At 43.1% G+C, this 19,173-nt stretch overlaps 4 protein-coding genes and 1 long non-coding RNA gene across 6 annotated transcripts; 2 read left to right on the top strand and 3 right to left on the bottom strand.

The window, feature by feature from the left end:
- The first annotated feature begins 31 nt into the window (after positions 1-31).
- LOC144089373 (uncharacterized) lies at positions 32-1,756 on the top strand. The gene is made up of 2 exons (XR_013305047.1): positions 32-191; positions 638-1,756. It is a non-coding gene; the product is annotated as an uncharacterized LOC144089373 (long non-coding RNA).
- LOC144089370 (uncharacterized) lies at positions 507-3,887 on the bottom strand. Its single transcript, XM_077620128.1, has 4 exons — positions 3,470-3,887; positions 2,206-2,754; positions 1,308-1,468; positions 507-1,079 (listed from the first exon to the last, which is right to left on the bottom strand). Exons 1-4 carry the CDS (start codon positions 3,635-3,637, stop codon positions 653-655), a joined length of 1,305 nt encoding a protein of 434 aa, XP_077476254.1. The 5' UTR covers positions 3,638-3,887; the 3' UTR covers positions 507-652.
- A 147-nt stretch (positions 3,888-4,034) lies between these two features.
- On the bottom strand, positions 4,035-5,894 carry tpgs1 (tubulin polyglutamylase complex subunit 1). Its single transcript, XM_077620132.1, has 2 exons — positions 5,475-5,894; positions 4,035-5,161 (listed from the first exon to the last, which is right to left on the bottom strand). The coding sequence occupies exons 1-2, from the start codon at positions 5,843-5,845 to the stop codon at positions 4,582-4,584; spliced, it is 951 nt and encodes a 316-aa protein (XP_077476258.1). The 5' UTR covers positions 5,846-5,894; the 3' UTR covers positions 4,035-4,581.
- Positions 5,895-6,041: 147 nt separating this feature from the next.
- LOC144089572 (inositol-3-phosphate synthase 1-A-like) lies at positions 6,042-15,960 on the bottom strand. Of its 2 annotated transcripts, none has more exons than XM_077620560.1 (13): positions 15,750-15,960; positions 13,581-13,710; positions 13,459-13,483; positions 11,601-11,725; positions 11,364-11,525; positions 10,566-10,695; positions 10,086-10,279; positions 9,856-10,005; positions 9,217-9,432; positions 8,400-8,564; positions 8,213-8,326; positions 7,099-7,316; positions 6,042-6,403 (listed from the first exon to the last, which is right to left on the bottom strand). In XM_077620560.1, exons 4-13 carry the CDS (start codon positions 11,712-11,714, stop codon positions 6,232-6,234), a joined length of 1,635 nt encoding a protein of 544 aa, XP_077476686.1. In that variant the 5' UTR covers positions 11,715-11,725; positions 13,459-13,483; positions 13,581-13,710; positions 15,750-15,960; the 3' UTR covers positions 6,042-6,231. The 2 variants fall into 2 exon arrangements, with proteins under 2 accessions (XP_077476686.1, XP_077476685.1); XM_077620559.1 differs by lacking the exon at positions 15,750-15,960 and adding an exon at positions 15,010-15,116.
- On the top strand, positions 14,369-19,016 carry LOC144089577 (programmed cell death protein 10-B). The gene is made up of 8 exons (XM_077620570.1): positions 14,369-14,534; positions 15,793-16,028; positions 16,463-16,516; positions 16,886-17,003; positions 17,103-17,229; positions 17,627-17,705; positions 17,797-17,879; positions 18,158-19,016. The coding sequence occupies exons 2-8, from the start codon at positions 15,939-15,941 to the stop codon at positions 18,237-18,239; spliced, it is 633 nt and encodes a 210-aa protein (XP_077476696.1). The 5' UTR covers positions 14,369-14,534; positions 15,793-15,938; the 3' UTR covers positions 18,240-19,016.
- The last annotated feature ends 157 nt before the right edge of the window (positions 19,017-19,173 follow it).

Consider the following 19,173-nt stretch of genomic DNA (forward strand, 5'->3'; position numbering starts at 1 on the left):
CAATAGGTACGCGCATGCGCACTGACTGGAAATGGACAAAAACTGGTCCTAGGTAGTCTATTTTACTCATTCACTACCATTGACCACAAAATACACCCTATTCATTTTGACTGGGAGCCACCAAGTCACCCCTTCCATTCAAAAAAAAAGGATTGGACGTCTATAATGACAGCTGATGAGTTAAGTGTACGGTAAGTACTTTTGAAAGGATGTACATGTAAATACTGTGACTTGAACATGTGATGTGGCCAGCATTTATGATGTCATTTTACACATCGGATCATTCGCTTACTGAAACCGACTGTAACAGGTCAGAGTAATGTCAACCGTTTAATTGGATCGTGACAATGGATGCACTTTTCCCCCGACATTTTCCACAGATTGGGAATTTCAACGTCAATGGATCATAGCAGGGACAACTTGAGGATGACATCTTAATTGGGTGATAGCTGCCATTTAAATAAAATAAAAAAACATGGACATTTTTTCCCCTTTCTCATTCAAGAGAAGACCACCTCCTGAACCACAAGTACTACGGATGAGAAAGTACACATGGAGATAATCATTAGTCATTTGGGGCTAAATGGTACTCTAAATGTAAGAGTAGAAATTTCAAAGTAGTTTTTTGTCCACACAGAGAACTCCAGCGGTGTCAATCATGCTGTTGAAAATAGTCACAGAAGAGCTGCCGGACCTCCTCGCCCCCACTTTGGTCGACGTCGGTTTCGGCCTCGGCGTAGGCGGGCTCCGGGCTCTCGGTCTCGGCCACCTCCGCCAGCCACTCGCCGTTGAAAGAATCGCCGTGGGACTCGCACACGTTGTGCAGGATGCAGCAGGCCTGGATCATGGCGGGCACCACGTCCAGGCCGCAGTCGTTGCGCTTGCTCAGGCACTGCCAGCGCGCTTTGAGCCGCAGAAGCGCCTCCTGGGCCACGCGGCGGGCACGTCGCAGTCGCCGGTTGAACAGGTTTTGGCGCTCGTTGAGTACTACCGGGTGGGTTTTGGTGGCCCGTTTTTCCGGGTAGGCCTTCAATAGCCAGCTCTGGAGTGGGTAGCACGACTCACCCAACAGGACATACCTGTCAAATATGGAGATTTATTGTGATCCATGGCACCGAAACATACAATTTATGGGCTGTTTCAAAATAGCCAGCTCTTGCTTGGACAAGTTTTGAACGCACTTTAGGTTTTCTCTCGTTTTAAAACCCAGAATGGTCTAAAAAGGTCTGCATTGGATTTGTAATGGCAAACCATATGAAAAGAAAATGGTTAATATCTGTAATTAGTATTGATAAAAGTGCATTTACCTGAGTTGCCTCCCCATGAAGAAAGACAGCGGCACCGGCGACAAGGCGCCCTCCGCTGCTGTGGTCCAGAGCAAGGACTTCTGCAAGACCTCTGCTGGTTCGATGCTGCCGGGAAAACAGGCGCACATGTCCCAGATCTGCCCACGACCGTTCACGGTCACCTGTCACATCAGAGACCACTGGCAATTTCTTTTCTCTCTGTATTTACGCTGGTTCTATCATATTCTAAAAACATATTTTGGGTTAATGCAGGACTTTCTCTGGGAGTGAATGGGACTGTGATTGCTTATCTGTCAGGTTTTTTTGTGGGCGGGCACTCCAACCAAGTTTTCTAGTCTGTAAAAAAATGTTCTCTATGGGGTTTAGTTTTAGATGTCGTCACCCTCTTAAAATAATCGGCTGAGTAATTTTTTCAGATTTTTTAGGAAATAAAAAAAAATTGTTGAATAGACTTGGACTACTTATTTATTTATTACTTATTGATTATTTATGTGTTTGTTTGTTGTTGTTATTTGTGCACTATATGGTGAAAGCTTGAAATCTATATATAGTACTTGTATAATGACAATAAAAAGCATTCAATTCAATTCTAATACATATGTAAACATACCTTTAAATCTCATTATACTTGTATAATGACAATAAAAAGCATTCAATTCAATTTGTATATATATGCAAACAATTTTAATCAAAAAGGTAGAATGGCCCATTCTGTTTAACTGAAGATGTAGGCAATTAGATAGTAGACAATTTAGTTTGCAGATAATTTAGTCCATGGAATTCTCTAAATTGTCCTTAGCACGAGTGATCCTGCTTGTAAAGCCTCAATAGAGTTTACCCACAACCCTAATGAGGATAAGCGATTGACTAAATGGAAGACGGAGAACAGAGCACCCACCTGAGATAGCACCGACAGCCAACCGGCAGGGTTGATGTAGTCCGACGCGTTGTTGGATGGCGTGATAATAGCCGTGTGCAGCGAGGCCACGGCGGCAACACAATGTGGGAAGCCCCACTGGGACAGGAAGAGCCGGGCCGACTCCTCCAGCTCGGCTTCGGCCGGAGTCCGCAGGTAGTCGGCCCGCAGAAGAACCACGATGCTGTGACACATGTCCCGCACGCACTTGCACACGGTGGACTTGCCCACCCCAAAAAGGGCGCTGATGGTGCGGTACTCCACGTTGGACGCCAGGCGCCACAGCGCCACGGCCACGCGCTTCTCCACGGGCAGGGCCAGTCGGAAGCTGGTGTCTTGACGTGTCAGGCGGGAGCGCAACTTGTCGCAAATAAAGAAAAATGTCTCTCGGCTCATCCGGAACTTGTCCAGCCAATCGGAGGGCTGGAATTCTGTCATCACCACTCGCTCCCACCAGTCTGTGCTCGGGACGGTTGTCCAAGGGCGTGTGCGGATATGAGCTCGGGAACGGATGCTCCCCGCTATCATCATCTGCGGAGACAGAGACACATAAATACAAATAAAGTGAAAATACCCCCTCAGCGCATTTTATAAGCCTGGCGGGCCACATTGCACTTCTTCCAGGCTAAAACATTTTTAAAGCTCATCTGTTGATTATTGAAGCAAAATAGGAACAAACCTGTCCTAGCGCTCTGCCGTTGCACTTCAGTTTGTTAAAACTGTAAATGCCATAACGTATAATTCATGTCAACTTCATGTTTGTATGTTTATTTTAGCATAAAATTATGGTGGTCCATCAGTGGGGTCCTCTATCATTAGAATTTGCATGTTTTCTGGGGGAATTGCGGGGCTACAGTAACTTTTTTTAGCTTGTCAACAAGCAGCACGTTCATGACTTATAAAAAAATAGAATTTTATATCATATGATAAGTGTATTTTTTATTTTTCTAAAACTGTATAGGTACAGTACACTATTTGGATTTTATGCCCATTGGCCATTATGCGGGGCTACAGTAACTTTATTTATTTTTTAGTTTGTCAGCAAGCAGCACGTTCATGACTTATAAAAAATAGAATTTTATATCATATAATAATTGTATTTTTTATTTTTCTAAAACTGTATAGGTACAGTACACTATTTGGATTTTATTCCCTTTGGCATGCACTGATTTCACCACCTTTCATTTAATTCCGTATTTTTTCTCCGTGTTTTGAATAATAAACGTAGTAGCTTATTAATACTGACCATCATCATTCTCCTCTGCCTCTGGAAGAAATACTGTCGCTGTCTCAGGCGTCTTTGAATCTCATTGCGCCGCTGTACATCCGCGTTGTTTACATCCCTGCGACGTTTGAGAAGCATGTAAGTCATGAGAAACACGAAAGGTCGCAGTCGTTCATCGTCTTCTTCCATTCCGATGCGGAGCAGAACGCCACGCAAGATTTGGACGATCTACTTTAGAGAAAAATTGACAGAGAATGTTTATTTTCATTCAGTATGAGGACAGAGAAGATGCACACTTCCGGTTTTTCTCCCTGCAATTTCGAAGGCTTCCTTCATTTTCGCTATAGATTTAGTTGAGTGACAACTACGTCTATTCCTTTTTTTCTAATTGAACTATAACTGAAATATGAAACTGAAGCGGAATACTCATTTCTTTTGAGGGGGATAAGTGAATTGCGACAGACAAACACTACTGGTACCGTTAACTGTTTGCGTCATGTACGCACTTCCTTGTTTTTCTTCTTCGCTTGTAGCATTCAGCGTCCCCTAGCGTAAGGAGGTGGAACAGTGACCATAGCTGGATGAATTCCTTAGCAATGTTTCATTTATTTATGGTCTTTGTCCTCGTCAACTCTATTTCAAGTTGGTCAATAACTCTGTATTCAGTCATTTATATTATTTGGATTCACATTATTTGGATTTACATGAGGAGCAGTGCACTTTTCTGTGACTTCTCAGGGTTTAACAGCATCATACTAACCCTGGAGCGCATGGGTAAATCATAAAAACGAGATGGGGAATTTTATAAACTAAAAGACAAAGGCTTTGAAATTCATTGACATGCAATTTTGAGTGTAAGGTGATAAAGACAATTTGGGATATAGATATAGACTTGATGCCTATACCAGTAGGATTTCAGTTTCACCACTAGCAGATTGCAGAAGGTCATATGAAAACATTTCAATAGGCAGTCAATAAAGGTGCAAAATTACAGTAAGTTTGGTGGAGTGCTCGAACTGGTCATCTATATTTTCATGTCATTCAAGTATCTTGCATTCTTAGGACTTTGGAGTACACAATCGGTGCTTTGTCTCTAGCCACCTGGAATGACGTGCAACGACACAATGAAAAAGCTACGTGACCACTTTTACGCGTGCGATAAAAAGTTCTGCGGCGGCGTTTTCAAATTCCTTGGCGTCCATGTGTCCGGCCGGTCCTCGCGTTTGCGTCTGGGCCATGGCGAGTGCCAGCTGGTGCGGCGACATCTTGGCGCTGGCCTCCAGGCGACGAAACGCCTTGACGCCGGGCGGGTCGGCATCTCGCGACATCTCCAAAGCCTCACTCAGGGCCCCCAACACGGCCAGGCAAGGGGCCCGTGAGGCCGGACCCTCGTCCGGGCGACACACCTGGGCGTAGAGGCATTGCGCCTGGCGGATGTAGTCGGAGAAAACGGCGCAGGTCAATACGCCGTGGCGGAAGACGTCGTACGGGACGGCCTCGTGGTCGTGGCAATGGAGGCGGCACAGTAAGGGGGCGGAAGTGGAGGCCGGGACTCCGCCCTCGCCGCACAAGCACCGGAGGGTCTGAGTGTACAGGCCACCCCTCACCCCGCCGCCTGACACCCCCGTGTGACCGCCGTCGCTGGCGTGCCAGAAGGGTTCCGTTGCGCTCAGGAGGTCGTAGGCCACACGGATGTTGTTGCCAAATGCTGATCTGCGTTCAGAAACAAAAAAAAGGTGTGTTTGAAATTAATAAAAAATTACATACGTGAGAGATCTCAGACGTGATAAAATATTATTTTTTAATAGGTTTGGCTGTCTTGTTTGTGTTAACACCATACACCTAAATAGATATCTACTCAGGTGGACACAATGATGTCTGTTACAGATTACACGATCTGAAACAATGTCTGTCAGATTATGACTGCAAATTAACAAAAAATGTTTTCATTATACATTTAAATTATACGATTTGAGGACATTCATATGAGAAGCAAAACTAGATGTGACGGTGACAGTTGGGGTACCTCTGCGAGTGGTGAGCCAGGCGCAGGTGCCACAGTGCCCGGTTGAGTCGCTGCTGAGCCCGGGCGCCTGCTGCTCCTTCTCCCGGCTGGCCGTCCACCAGACACGGCTCCTTCTGGTCGTCGTATCCGCTCTCCACCATGTCAGCGGCCAAGCTGCCGAAGTGGTCCGCCAGGAAGCCGACCGGGTCGTCCGGGCGGGCCTCGACCATCTTCAACACGGCGCCGCGAAGCAACTCGCCGATGCCGGCCTGGGACAAAAAGTCTTGGTCGCTCTCCGGTCCGGAAGCCTTGTTTCCGGGGCTCGGCTCAGGCAACACCGCGGCGGGAGACACTGCGGAGCCGGCGGACCGGCGTTTTTCTCTGTCGGCCATGTTTGTTGACGTCCCGTGTCGCAGCAACGGAAGTGAAAAAATGCCCGCAATGTGTGGCGAGATGTAGCACCCTCTAGTGGGAAAAATACTTACTACATACATAGCAGTCAATGGTTTCATGGTCGGTGGCAGCCACCGAGTTCAAATTAGTCTTTTTAAATGACCCATCTCCGAGGTAAAGCAATTGGTAGTCAGATTTCTGTCCCTAAAACAGCTTTTAATCAATATTGAACGAATGTATTAGTTGTATCAAAGGTACAGACAGAATTAACAACAAACATGAGGATTTTAATTATTCAAATGTGTGCCATTGCATTTTGACCTGTTTACTTTAATTGGTTTCTAAAATAAAAAATTAGGATCTCTCGGTTTAGTGTATTTGCAGTCTACTTGGAGTGCACGCCATTGGTGACTGTTGTGTGGTTGATGGTGGGCGTCCGCTTCATCTTCTCCTTCAGGTTGGCCCCCTCGCCGTTGACGTGCTCTGCAACCAGGAAATTCCTCTGTAGCTTTTCCTCCAGAAGCATGTGACTTTGGGGGGGCAGGCCCAGACATGCCCTGAAACACATTAATGCACATTTTAAGAACAAATGTGAAGACTGGCCTCCACCGTGTTATTCATATTTTTGGTGGACATCATCAAAATACAGAAATTCCATGATGCACTTTCTAGTTGCAATATGAGCTTTAATATTTGATAGCTTATTATGCTGAGGCTGGTGGCCAAAGTATTTTTGTTAATAGTTTTCATGGTGTTTATTAGGCTCCAGTTGAGGTAAACTGCAACACTAATAACACAAAAACAGTTACACATTGTGCGTTTAAATAAAATTAAATAAATTCCCAATCTGTAAGATCACTTAATGGTATTATACAACTTTCAAAAGAAAAGAAAAACTTTACTTTATTGTAATCCCTCATTTTTGGATCTTAATTGAAAACTAAATATGAACTAAAAGTGCCTGAGTTCATTTTGAAATGTGCAAACTGAACTAGTTTGTGTTAAAAAAAATAAAAATAAAATAAAAACAACAGAAATTCTGGATTTGATTACTACTTGGTGGCAATGTGATTGTGAGCATGAGTGGTTGTCTGTTTCGATTGGGTGGCCACTAATTCAGGGTGTAGGGTGTCCTCCGCCTGCTGCCGGTGGTTGGCTGGGTTAGGCTCCAGCACCCCCCCGCGGGCCTTGTGTGGATAAGCGGTACAGAAGATGAAGGAATGAAACAAACTTTCCCCGAGACTGCACGTACCTCATGATGTTCTCGATGGAGGCTCTCTGACGGAAGAAGGCGTTGATGACGGGGGTCCCCGGTGGGACCAGGGGGGCCTTGAGAAGGAAGGAAAGCAGCACCAGGACACTGTGGAAGGACTGGAAGTGGGTTTCGCCTTCGGGCCGGAAGCTCACGCGCTGGCACAGCTCCGTCAGGATGGCTAAGTCCAGAATGATGGGGCTGGCTAGAAGAGAGTCCTGATTGGACAATAATGGCCCAATCACCAAAGAGTCAAGTCAAAATAAGAAGGAAATAATGTCACAATGTTGTCAGCGGTGACGAATGAGAATTCAATTGAAACTAGACCAGAAAAATCACACTATTATAATACATTTTGGAATTTCAGGAGGATAAAGTTAGAAGATGACATGAAAAAAAAGTAGGTAATTGCTTGGTAACGGCTTGAACAATGTCAGGATTTTATAATAGCAAAAGTGAAATATTTTGTCAAAAATGCGGTAGTTGTATTACAGTAATGTTGGAACTTTATGATGATAAAATGATTTTCACTTCCTGTTGATTGGAAGCATTTCCATGGCACTTTCTGTTCTTTTATTCATGAGGAATAATGACTAGCAAAATTAATTTTTCTGGGTGCATCCACCAATAAAGATTTCTTTTGTAGGTGTGTTTACAACTATTAGAGTGACTAAAAAATGTTGTTTTACCTTGTTTTGTCGCCGGTCTTTTGGTCGCCGGTCTTTTGGTCGTCCGTTGTCGCGGTCGGGGCGACCAAAAGACCACGACCAAAAGACGGCGACCAAAAGACCGGCGACCAAAAGACCGGCGACCAAAAGACCGGCGACCAAAAGACCGGCGACCAATCGACCATGTACCAAATTCAAAGCCCTCAAAATCTAAAATAGTAGTGATTATATTATATATATATTAAATAGTTAGTATTTCTAAATTCCTTTTGCTAACCTGCGAAACCTCGAAATATAATCACGTTTTCCGTTTCATATTATGCACACAGCCTGCCAATTTGATAATTTCCTCATTCATTCTCGAACGGAAACTTACAGAACCGAATCTATAACCTCGTTTTTTAAGGTGGAAACATTCTCACGATGAGATTGCATTTTTGACACACCTCGCAAGTGTTGTGCAATACAATGGTGTTGAGACCGCCCATCATTATCTCAGAAGTGTATTCATCCATGGCCCGCTTGCTGTCTCCCACGTATGGAACGTACTTAATCACCACCTGCAATGTAACGCAGCACTTGTAGTAGCAAGTTGAAAAACATTTCAAAAATGGGAAGGTAAACACGACTCACGCAGTGATCGGGCTTCTCCCCGTGACGGTAGAGCACAGAGTTGGAGCGCACCATATCGTCCACCACGTTGCTCTTGGTGATTTCCTTCGAGCGGAACTGCTGTGGTGCCGACAGGTTCTTGCCGTCGTTGTTGCCCAGGTGGTTGTAGCTCACAATGGCGGTCGGCTGGGAATAGAAGAAAAAAAAGGCGTGGACAGAAGCATTGAAGTTCCCATAATACAACAATAACTCTGTAAGAAAGGAAATGAATAAGAGTCAAATTGTAGAAAAATCAAGAGGGCCGACAATGAGTGATCAGGCTTCAAAGTCCAATCTTTTACGACCGTATGAGTATTTTATGAAAGAACATGCTTTTATGAGACAAATGTTTTCATTTTACAGGACTAAAGTAAAAGATTTGATTCCCCCCCCCCAAAAAAAACACATGGTAAAATACTAGAATTACAAGACAAGGGTTTTACTTTTTACCAGAGCAAAGTCGTGATATTAAATAAGAAAGTCACGATGGCAATTTCCCTAAGGAAAAACATCCTTTTTTGTGAGAAGATGCATCCGTTTTACCAGCGTTTTAATTTTATAAGGCAAAATTTTCACTCAGGAGTCCTAATTTAACGAGAAATTGTCATATGATAGGAAAATCATCTTATGCGGAAAAATCTACTAAAATAAATCAAGAATGCAACATTTCCCAAGGGAAACCTATGTTTCATTTCTTTGTGACCCACCCAGTTCAAATGGACTGGACATGTATCCCCGTCATTATTGGTCAGTAAATTAAGAGGAAGAAAAAAAAACATTGTTTTAAATTGAAAATCACCTTGATCCCCGAGCTGACCAGAAAGTCCACCAGCACCGACTTGATCTTGGTCTGACCAGACTTAAAGTCGTCTCCCCCGATGAAGACGCCCCTTTGCTGCGCCAGCTCGACGGCCCCAGGCACGAACGTGTTCTGCGGGGAACCGTTGATGTAGGCGCACCCCTCCAGGATGCTGGCCACTGCGAAAAGAGTGGAGGGAGACACCTCTGAGCCCCCCTGACCAAGAAGAGGGGACAAAAAAACACACACAATTCAACTGTCAGTTTGCTGGCTATTTAGAAAGGCAATAAACAGTAAAAAAAATCACGAAAAAAAAATCATAAAGAAAGGGGCGGTGCGGTGTGCAAGTGATTAGCGTGCCGCCTCGGAGTTCTGGGGTCAGGGGTTTGAGCCCAGGTGGGTCCTCATTGTGTGAAGTTTGCATGCCTTATAAGGGCTACTTGAACTCCTTAACTGAAGTCCAGTTCACCTAAGTGAGTTTCTTTTCTTTTTCACCATAAAACTTGACAGTGTAAATGGTTGACATTTCAAGACTTCCTCAGTGTAGAGCAAATTCAGACTTTTTATATTGCAAGATTAAACTGGACTAGTATTTTTTTGGTATCTTCTGCTGCTGCTTGCTCGAGTCTTATTTCTCACCTGAATGGCAGCCAACAGGTTTTCTGCCGTGTCATTCACACCCGGCACCACATCGCAGAAACGCTCGGTGGTGGCCGTCCACACCACGATCACTTTATCCACCCCGCCCACCTGCTGGAAGTCGCGGATGTCCGCTCGGATGCGCTCCACCTGAAAATGAGATGTTGCGTGAACGGCGGCGAGAGTCAGGGCGCGGTGTCGCTGAACGGGAAGATGAAATGGAGAGTGACCTGCTCGGCCAGGGTACCGCCAAGTACGTTGTCGGCCCGGCTCTTCTGGTTGGCGGCGATGAAATCTGGAATGTAGATGGACGGCCTGGGTTTCATGACCGCCATATACGGCCGCAGCTGCTCTTGTAGCGACCACTCCAACACCTGGGCACGCTCCATGGCCTTTCCCAGATCCATAGAGGAGATATCCCAGCCTGGGAATGCATTCAATAAAGAATACGGGAAAAAATCTTGTTCAACAAATGGGGAAGAGAATTGAATTTCACTCGTGTGTACAGAAAAATGTCAATAAAAGGCAGCATTTTAACTCATCAAATGCAAGTGTTCCAGATTGCGTGCCTTTCTTTTTTGTATTTTTACCCATTATTTATAGGCACCGGTGGCAACCTCATTTCTGCCTCTATCGTTTTTTTGGGGGGGAGCTCTCAAGTTACCGTGAGGAAAAAAATGTCACTCATCTGCACGTGAAAGACATTTTACCATCAAAGACGATGTCGTTGGGGTGCACCATGGGTAGCAGATCACAGAAGGGCACGTTGACCTCGCCGTCAGGCCCTGATCCAAGACACACAGTTGAGGCCTGCAGCAGTGACCCAAAGTAGTTGGCTTTCTGAGAACAAAAAAAGACCATATTATATGAATCCGGACAGGTGTCAAACTAGCAGTACCTTTTCCCATCTTCCCACCATTTCCTTCCCAATTCAAAATAAAGGTAAATGAAAAGGAATTCTGAAGATACTTGCTCTTAAGATGCTCAAAAAACAGGATTTGGACGAAGACAAAGGACTTGGACTAAAACTCCCATTAACCAGTTTTTTGGGGGATTTATAGCAAGTAAAGGGGAACTATTTTCACTGCGAGTACAGTATTTAAAGTATTTCTATTTTTAAAAATATACATTATATTTAGATATTAGTACATTACAGTATTTTGATATGCTTATAGCTGTAATACTTAATGAATATACACTGATAATTGTACTTGTATTTCTGTATGGATGTGAAAACATGATTGTAGTAGTAATAATTTTTCGTTTATCGCGGCCATGTCTGGTGTACATTAACCGCGATATTCGAAGGATTACTGTAGTTATCTATTTTTGTTATTAATTAATAGATCGGTGGTCAATTTGTCGTTGTCAGTCCTAGTTTCACCACACTTAAAGGTTCTAGGCCTCAAATTAAATTTGACTAGGAAGTATTGTAGCATGTCTCCGGTGATTACAGTTAGCTTTATTTTGAATTCAGTTTTAAACAGGAATCTCAAGCCGTTGCTCACTTTGACTCCGGTCTTTGTGTTCCAGGTGAGCTTCATCTTGTTGGCCAGCATAGCCGCGGTGACTGTGGTGCCGTTGTTGCCACCCCAGCCCACCAACATGACCCCCAGGCGGGGAACGCGCGTCTCCGTGCGCAGGGTCATCTCAGTGGAGCGGGGCGTCACCTACGTATGTGGCATTGCTGCTCGGTCAGCACATAGGCAGAAGACATTCTCCCAGGGTTTCAGGTTTTCACTTACCGTGATTGAAGTGCCATTTTTGTGCACGGATGTAGTGTGGTAGGAGTACTGAGCTTCAATGTGTGTGTCCGTGTACTTGACATTGGGACTGTTGATGTGAATCTTGACAGACATGCTTGACGATTCTGCAACAAGGAAGAGGATGCCATTCAAAAGAAGAAGGGATTATTCCAGAAACGGCATCTAAGTAAGATGAGGAATTTTGTTTTGCGTTGTGGAAAACTACCATACGTTTAGTCATGCCAACCAACAATAGATTTTAAGTACCTCCAAGGCATTGAGCTAAATTCTGTGCATGTTTCGTTTAGATTGCGGTGGCCCCAACCCAAAACCGGTTTGGAGTGACTTCGACATTTACATTTAATTCAGTTCAGTTCAGACGAGGTGATTTGATTTTTTTAGTTTAAGGCTAACAATTCATTTTTCCCTCCAAAATTTATTTACAAATTATAGTACTGCTGACTTTTTTTACAGTGTGGGTTTAGAGAATAAATGCAAAATATGCAATGTTGCTACATACATACACAATGCTGTCAAAGTAAAAGCGAATAAAGCTGAAGGATTATAATCATACAGTTAAAATATGATTTAATTTAAATCATATTTTAACTTTATAATTTAAATCATTTAAATAACAATGAAACACATGCACATTTAGAATATTTCTACCATAATCCTAGTGTGATTGTCACTTTTCCCATTTAAAAAAAAAAAATCATGATATTTTGACAGATCCTTCTCAGGAGAAGCCAAGTTACTTGACAAAACTTGTCAAAACAATAGGAGGAGAAAAAAAACCTTTTTTCTCCCCCTGTTGGCAGACTTGACTCTCAGGCTGGGTTCCAGACCACTGGCCTTCCAAAGTACTTGAACCAGAACTGAGTCATCAGTGGCATTCGGAAAGCATAAAGAATCATGGCAGCTTGTAACAATGGATCTTATGTAACGCAAGCAGAAATGCCAAACTTTGGGACCGCATGTCTCAAGTCAAGAAATGTTAACCCTTTATTGAGCGAGTGACTATTTGTACTAGAAGTTGAAATAACCTCATAAAGACCAGGCGTCCACATACTTGGAGATCACAGCAACAATTTAAACATTTGCTATTAGGACAAGTGTTTCCTACATGACCCAAAATGTGATATCCCCAAATTGAGACGCCACGTCTTAATTATAATATCCTACCCCCAGTTTTAGAAGGGGATTAGTATGTATTTGGTTGCATGCATCTGTTTGTCTGTCAGTGTTCAAGATAAGTCAAGAATAAATACAAGTATTATTATCAAACCTGCAAGATATGTTCACCAAATGGAAGAGCTGATTAAATTTTGGGAGGGTAACGAGTTCAAAGGTCAGAAAAGGAATTTTCATGTGCATCGACTTAACGTTTCTCACTAAAAAGAAATTCTTGTTGTCCTCGATAAAACATAGTTTTGTAATCTTTTAAAATATATTTTAAAAAAGAGAATATTTATTGTTTTGTTCCCCCCCCCCCCCTTTTTTAAAGTGGGCATTTTATAGCCCCCTCTTTTTTTTTTAATTCAAAAGGCTCAAAATCAGGGTCTGGAGGTCAAAAATGTCTCTAAACAATTGATCAATGATCAAAATGGTTATTGATTTATTGTGGATTATCCATGGCAACCTTAGTTTCTCTTCCATTGAAGTTACTTCAACACCAATTCAGGTGCAACGTGAACTGTCTTGGAAGTCATAAATGAAGAAAAATCACATGTAATGCAACAAAAGAGGGATGCAAAAAAAAAAGATGGAAACATCCTATGTTTCAAAATGCAATTCACTCACTCTGGAGTTTTAACACACTCCATAAAGCCACAGTAGGTCATTATGTAATGCTTACCGGGTCGAGCTTCTTGGCTGATTTTCTACAAGAAGCAAAAAAGAAAAGCAGAAATGGATGTGAATCTTTAGCAACTGTCTTAACTACCAATGCAAAAAATTATAAATGAATGATGCTCTTACATGCGGTTGCTAGATGCGTGTCTTGCTGCTGCTGCTGTTGGCAAAGTGGAAAAGTTCCACAAGCTTTTACTAGCCTTCACGAACCTGGGTGACTGCCAATGAGTTTTCTCCTCCCCTACGTATGCCCTCACTACAGGACACAATAAATGTGTTAATATTAGACGTGTGCAATTAATCAGCTAAAATCATTTTAGGGCTTTTTGTTACATAAGCAGAAAGACTGGGAAATAAGGAATAACCAAATAGGTATTTCAAAAAAATACATAAGGAAGAAAAGATTGCGTGGGCCGTCTAGAGTTGGCTGGAGTTTGGCATCACCACCCCCTGCGACCCTTGTGAGGATAAGCAGTACAGAAAATGAATGAATGTTAAAATAAGGAATAGTATAGAAATATCTTCAAGAATAAAACGATTTTGAAATTAGAAGTAAAAACAATCTTAGGATTGAATTTCTAAAAAATAAAAAGATATTCGAGCTAAAAAATCAGAAACTGCACTTGTATGAGAGTGACACTTAAAATATTATTTCCCCCTTGGAATAGAATTAGTGTTTTTTATTGTTGTCGAAAGAAATACTAGTAGTAACCAATCTTGTAAATAAAATGTTGACTATCTGAATGTTTTCATAAATATTGACTATAGTAATGTCATAATTTTCGCAATGCTCTGACGGAAAATGGCTGACAGTGGACGACGCTCACTCCCGTTTATTTACAGTGCGTTTACGACAGTTAGTTTAAATATACGACATCTACGGACCAACCGATGACGTTTGCGTCAATTGGCCTTCTCCGATTGGCTGAACGCGCGTGCACGTAGCAACGGTCCGGAAGATGTCGCTCAGGCCAGTCCTAAAAAACTTCCGCCTTAAGTTGTAAAGAAAAACATAGCCGCTGCTAAAAAGAGGCTTTTTCGGACGACGCAGGCGCCCCGATTTAAGGACTGGGAACACAGGTAGAATCAAGCACGCGCCGTCACACATCGTTCAACATTTGCCACGTAAACACTTTAGCGACGCGTGTTCTTTTGCCGGATTCCATTTTAGCAGATCCGAGACAAATGTTAATCTTTGCACTGGCCGAGCTAACGCTGCTAGCACGTCCGCCGTTCTGGGCTGGCTGCCGCTAACACTCGGTTTACCCCGATGAGAGCACCCGGCCTTTGCAGGAAATTTAATGATCACCCAAAAACAAGAGCCGGTTTTGGCCTCTAAAGTCCTAAATTGAGAGGTTTTCACGAACATTTTAGTCGAATGAAGGCTACGTCAGCTACTTAGAGGCTAGGCGAGCCCAGCCTAGCCGCTAACAGGCTACATTCAAGGTGGGCTTGGTGAGGAAAAAAATGTCCAAACACGCTTGAATTAACATCACGTTAAAAAATGTGGTTGTTTTTTGAATTCACAACTCTTGATCGAGAGGGCTGTTCTTACCCTATTTATTTTCCAGGGCGTTGTAATTTCAAATACCGGCAATGTGGAAAGCGTTTCAGTTTGAGAAATTTGAATGAAGAATGACTCGTCATTTATTGTGTTTGAACAAACACGCTCAGTTTGGGTGCCACTCCCCCAAGACCCGAATTTGCCTAAAACAGCATGTCCGAAACCACGGTGTCCAATTTACGGCCCGCGGTCCAACTGCGGACAATGTTGCACCTTTACTATCATTATTTGAAATGTTACATTCACACGTCATTAACCCATTAGATGAAACGTGACTATTTTTTTGCTGATTTTAAAAAAAAGTTTATAGAGTTTAGTACAATGGGTCATCTCAGCAATCTTTTGCTGCCAGCTATCCCAGTCAAAATTAACCAGACATTTGTTGCTATCGTGTCAGTCATTTTTTTCTACAACATTACTACAGCATTTATTTATTTTGGCTAACTCTTATCGGGGGTGTTGGACCCTATCCCAGCTAAGCAGGGGACGCCCTGAATCAGTGGCCAGCCAATCGCAGGGCACAAGGAGACAACCAATCATACCTAGGGGAAATTTAGTGTTCAACCAGCCTCACATGCAGGTTTTTGGGGATGTGGTAGAAAACCCACACAAGCCCAGGGAGCACATGCAAACCACACCGTGAGGTCATATCTGGGATCGAACCCTCCATCCCCGACCGAGCCGTCTACTACAACAATATCCTGTAAAACATTTTTTAAAGAAAAACCAACCTGTTTGGCAGTGAATGAGTCCACTTGTGTGTTTCTCTTAAAGGTTGCTGTCCCTGTGGAGATAAGATATTTTTAAAAGAGCGCGCATGTGTGAGAGTGCGTGCGTGTGCATGTATGTACGTGTGTTTGTGCGTGTGACTGTGTCACCCCCTCACCGCCATCTGACCGAGAGCCCTTCCTCCTTGGAGGATGACAATGGAGGAGATGAAGAATGAAGCGGAGACAAACTCCATGGTATCCATGACGCTCTACGCCGTGATGTACCCTGTTTTCAATGAGGTAAAGACAACAGCACATCAATATTGTGGACAGCTGGCATTTTCCGATTTTACAAAGTCAACTTCGATTCACGCTTGTCAAAAGTATCGATCTGATCGCTGAGGTGGGCTGGTAGCCCCCTTAGACCACACACATGCTTTGAAATTGATTATTTGTAATCGATTCCTACTAAAAAGAATCATATTTAGTATTCTATTCATGAAAACTCAGAAATGTTTTTTTTAGTATCAATGCTGTAATAACGTGGCTTAGTGGTCTCATACTATTATTTTTAAAACTTTGGTCATAATGACGCTTGTCAAAAATGGTAGCTAATACTCTGCCACGGATGTCATAATCAGTGTGTATTTAGTGAAGCTGTGCGCACCAAGTTTAGCCATGAAAAATAGCTTATTGGGCCCTGACTGACCCGCTACGCTTTCTTTCAATCTTAGCTGGAGAGGATCAACCTATCGGCGGCGCAGACACTCAGAGCGGCCTTCATTAAGGTAAATATGACCGAAAAATGTGGATTTAAGCGTTTCTCCCCTGTCAACTGCAAAGGATGGAGAAAAGCTCACTGATGTGTATTTATTTGTAAAATGGGTGGGGGAAAAATAGGTCCGTTCCACTTGCGATCTAGTCTAATTGCTGTGGATGTGGCCCATGAGACAAAATGAGTTTGACAGCACCGATCAAGAGAAAAGTTTAACTCGTTATTCAAATATGAAGTATTACATGACCTTACATTTTGGCGTTGATAGCTCACCTTTGCTCACAGCGAATCACTGAAATCGACATCAAATTATTCTTGGCGGCAAGTATTCATTGCTTCAGAAAATCTCCCATGTTTTCCTTTTTTTTTTTTCTTCGAGTAGGCAGAGAGGGAGAACCCCGGCCTGACTCAGGACATCATCATGAAGATCTTGGAGAAGAAGAACGTCCAAATCAACTTCACGGAATCGTTGCTACGCATGGCCGCCGACGACGTAGAGGGTGCGTAGGCGGCACGCGGCGTCCCGACATACCGTCGATTGGGCGCGCAGTCAACCGCCGTCCCGCCGATCCGTCACCGATACCGATCTTCTCGCGCAGAGTTTACCATCGACCGGCCGGAGCAGGAGTTCCAGGACCTGAACGACAAGGCCCGAGCACTGAAACACATCCTTAGCAAAATTCCGGATGAGATCAATGACAGAGTACGCTTCCTGCAAACTATCAAGTGAGTGATCGATTACCTTTTGGTGCCATTCACTGATCGGTGCCGCCGGCCCTCCCACTAATACATTGCTTGGACGTCAGTTGCTGTCAAAAATGAAATGTTAAGACAACACGTAATCATATATACATATGAAGTACTATTTAAACCTGGCACAATGTCAGGCAAGAAAAACCTTGGGGATCATCAATCAATGTTAAGTTGCAAGAGGAATGTTGATTCATAGCACAAAGTATTTGTAAACCAAGTCATTGTTGCTTTCCAAAAATACTGTTAGGATATTAAATTGGCTGCTATTGCACCAGTTCAAATGGATTGGACGTCATTTGTCGTCAATGGCAGGCAAAATCTTCATTCTTTTGCAACCCTAGTTCTAATTGGTGATTCTACCCTCCTACAGAGATATAGCCAGCGCCATTAAAGAGCTCCTGGACACGGTCAACAATGTCATCAAGAAGTATCAATACCAGAACCGCAGAGTAAGTACCACCATCCCTTCGCCTTTACTAAATAAATGTGCCCTCTGTTGCATCTTTTCATTATTTTTTTTATTTTCATTTGCCGGTCTAGGCTCTGGAGCATCAGAAAAAGGAGTTTGTCAAGTACTCTAAAAGCTTCAGCGACACCCTCAAAACGTACTTCAAAGATGGAAAGTAAGTCAATTCGGAGGTGCGGGGGGTCGTCGTGACCTGGAAATTAGCATGAGAAGCAAACAGCTGAGAAGGGAAGACTAAATAGGATCGAAGTTTATGAAACTTTTTTGGATTTCGGAATGATGTGTCCAATGTGGTCTGATATTATTTTAATGTCACCTTTAATGTCAATTTCTATTGACAGAATAAAAGTTGAAAAGAGGCACATGATTGGTCACGGTGGGGGGGGGGGAATTGATGGATTAAACCAATGACACGCTGTTGTTTTTCCTCGCTAGGGCGATCAATGTCTTCAACAGCGCAAATCGTCTCATTCACCAAACCAACCTCATCCTGCAGACCTTCAAGATCGGCGCCTAGCACACCCAGGAAGAGGCGATTGACGCTCGTGGGAGCGCCTGGCGAGACCCGTATTTGTAAATTAGGAAGAGTTGATTTTAGGGTTGGGGTCCACTGCGGGGGGCTGAAAAGTGCCGTTTGTCAAAAACAATGAGAAATTTCCAGTCTCCGGCTAGCAGAGGCCTAAAAGTCTACTTGTTTGATTTTATTTGGACGCTTTTAATTTATAACCCTGATCTTGTTTTTGTTTTTTTCCTGGAGGGGGAGTAGTTTGAGGCGAAGTGTTTATTAAAGACTAATTGCCATTTTTCTAATATATTCATGTTGATCATTTTATGTAAAAAACAAACAAAAAAACAACAACATTGCAACCAAGCTAAGCATCAGAAACGGCGTCCATTTTGTCGGGCGGCTGTTTGAAGAGCCCGCATTTGATTGCTCTCCGTTTATTTGACAAGCGCCAAATGACTTCTGCTTAAAAAATCCTGCAACATTCCTTCCTCATTAACTCGTTGGCTGCTAATTGACGGCAATAGACGTCCATTCCATTTGAGCCGGGATTGTTGGCAGCGAAGGAACATTTGGGAATTTGCACTCAGCTGTCCCAGTTCATATGGATTGGATTTCTACTAGTGACAAACTCATTGAAATTCACTGAAGGATGAAAAGAGCCATACGATTGGACGTCTACCACTGTCAATGGCGCTGAAAGAGTAAACAGACGCGCATCGAAAGGAGAAGAAATTCTGTATTTAACTCATCCTGGTTGCAAATGTTCAATAAATAGTTTACAAATGACGAGCTGGTTCTTTTGTTACGATTATTGTAAAATAAATATGTAGATATTGGTAGTTGAGAAGTTCATTTCAAGGAGTTTAAATGAAGGAAACTGGCAGAAATCATATTTTTGAGCAATTTGAGAAGATTAAAAATAGTTAATAGTGGAGAAAAACAA

Source organism: Stigmatopora argus, chromosome 15 (assembly GCF_051989625.1).
Source record: "Stigmatopora argus isolate UIUO_Sarg chromosome 15, RoL_Sarg_1.0, whole genome shotgun sequence".
Classification (NCBI taxonomy): Eukaryota; Metazoa; Chordata; class Actinopteri; order Syngnathiformes; family Syngnathidae; genus Stigmatopora; species Stigmatopora argus.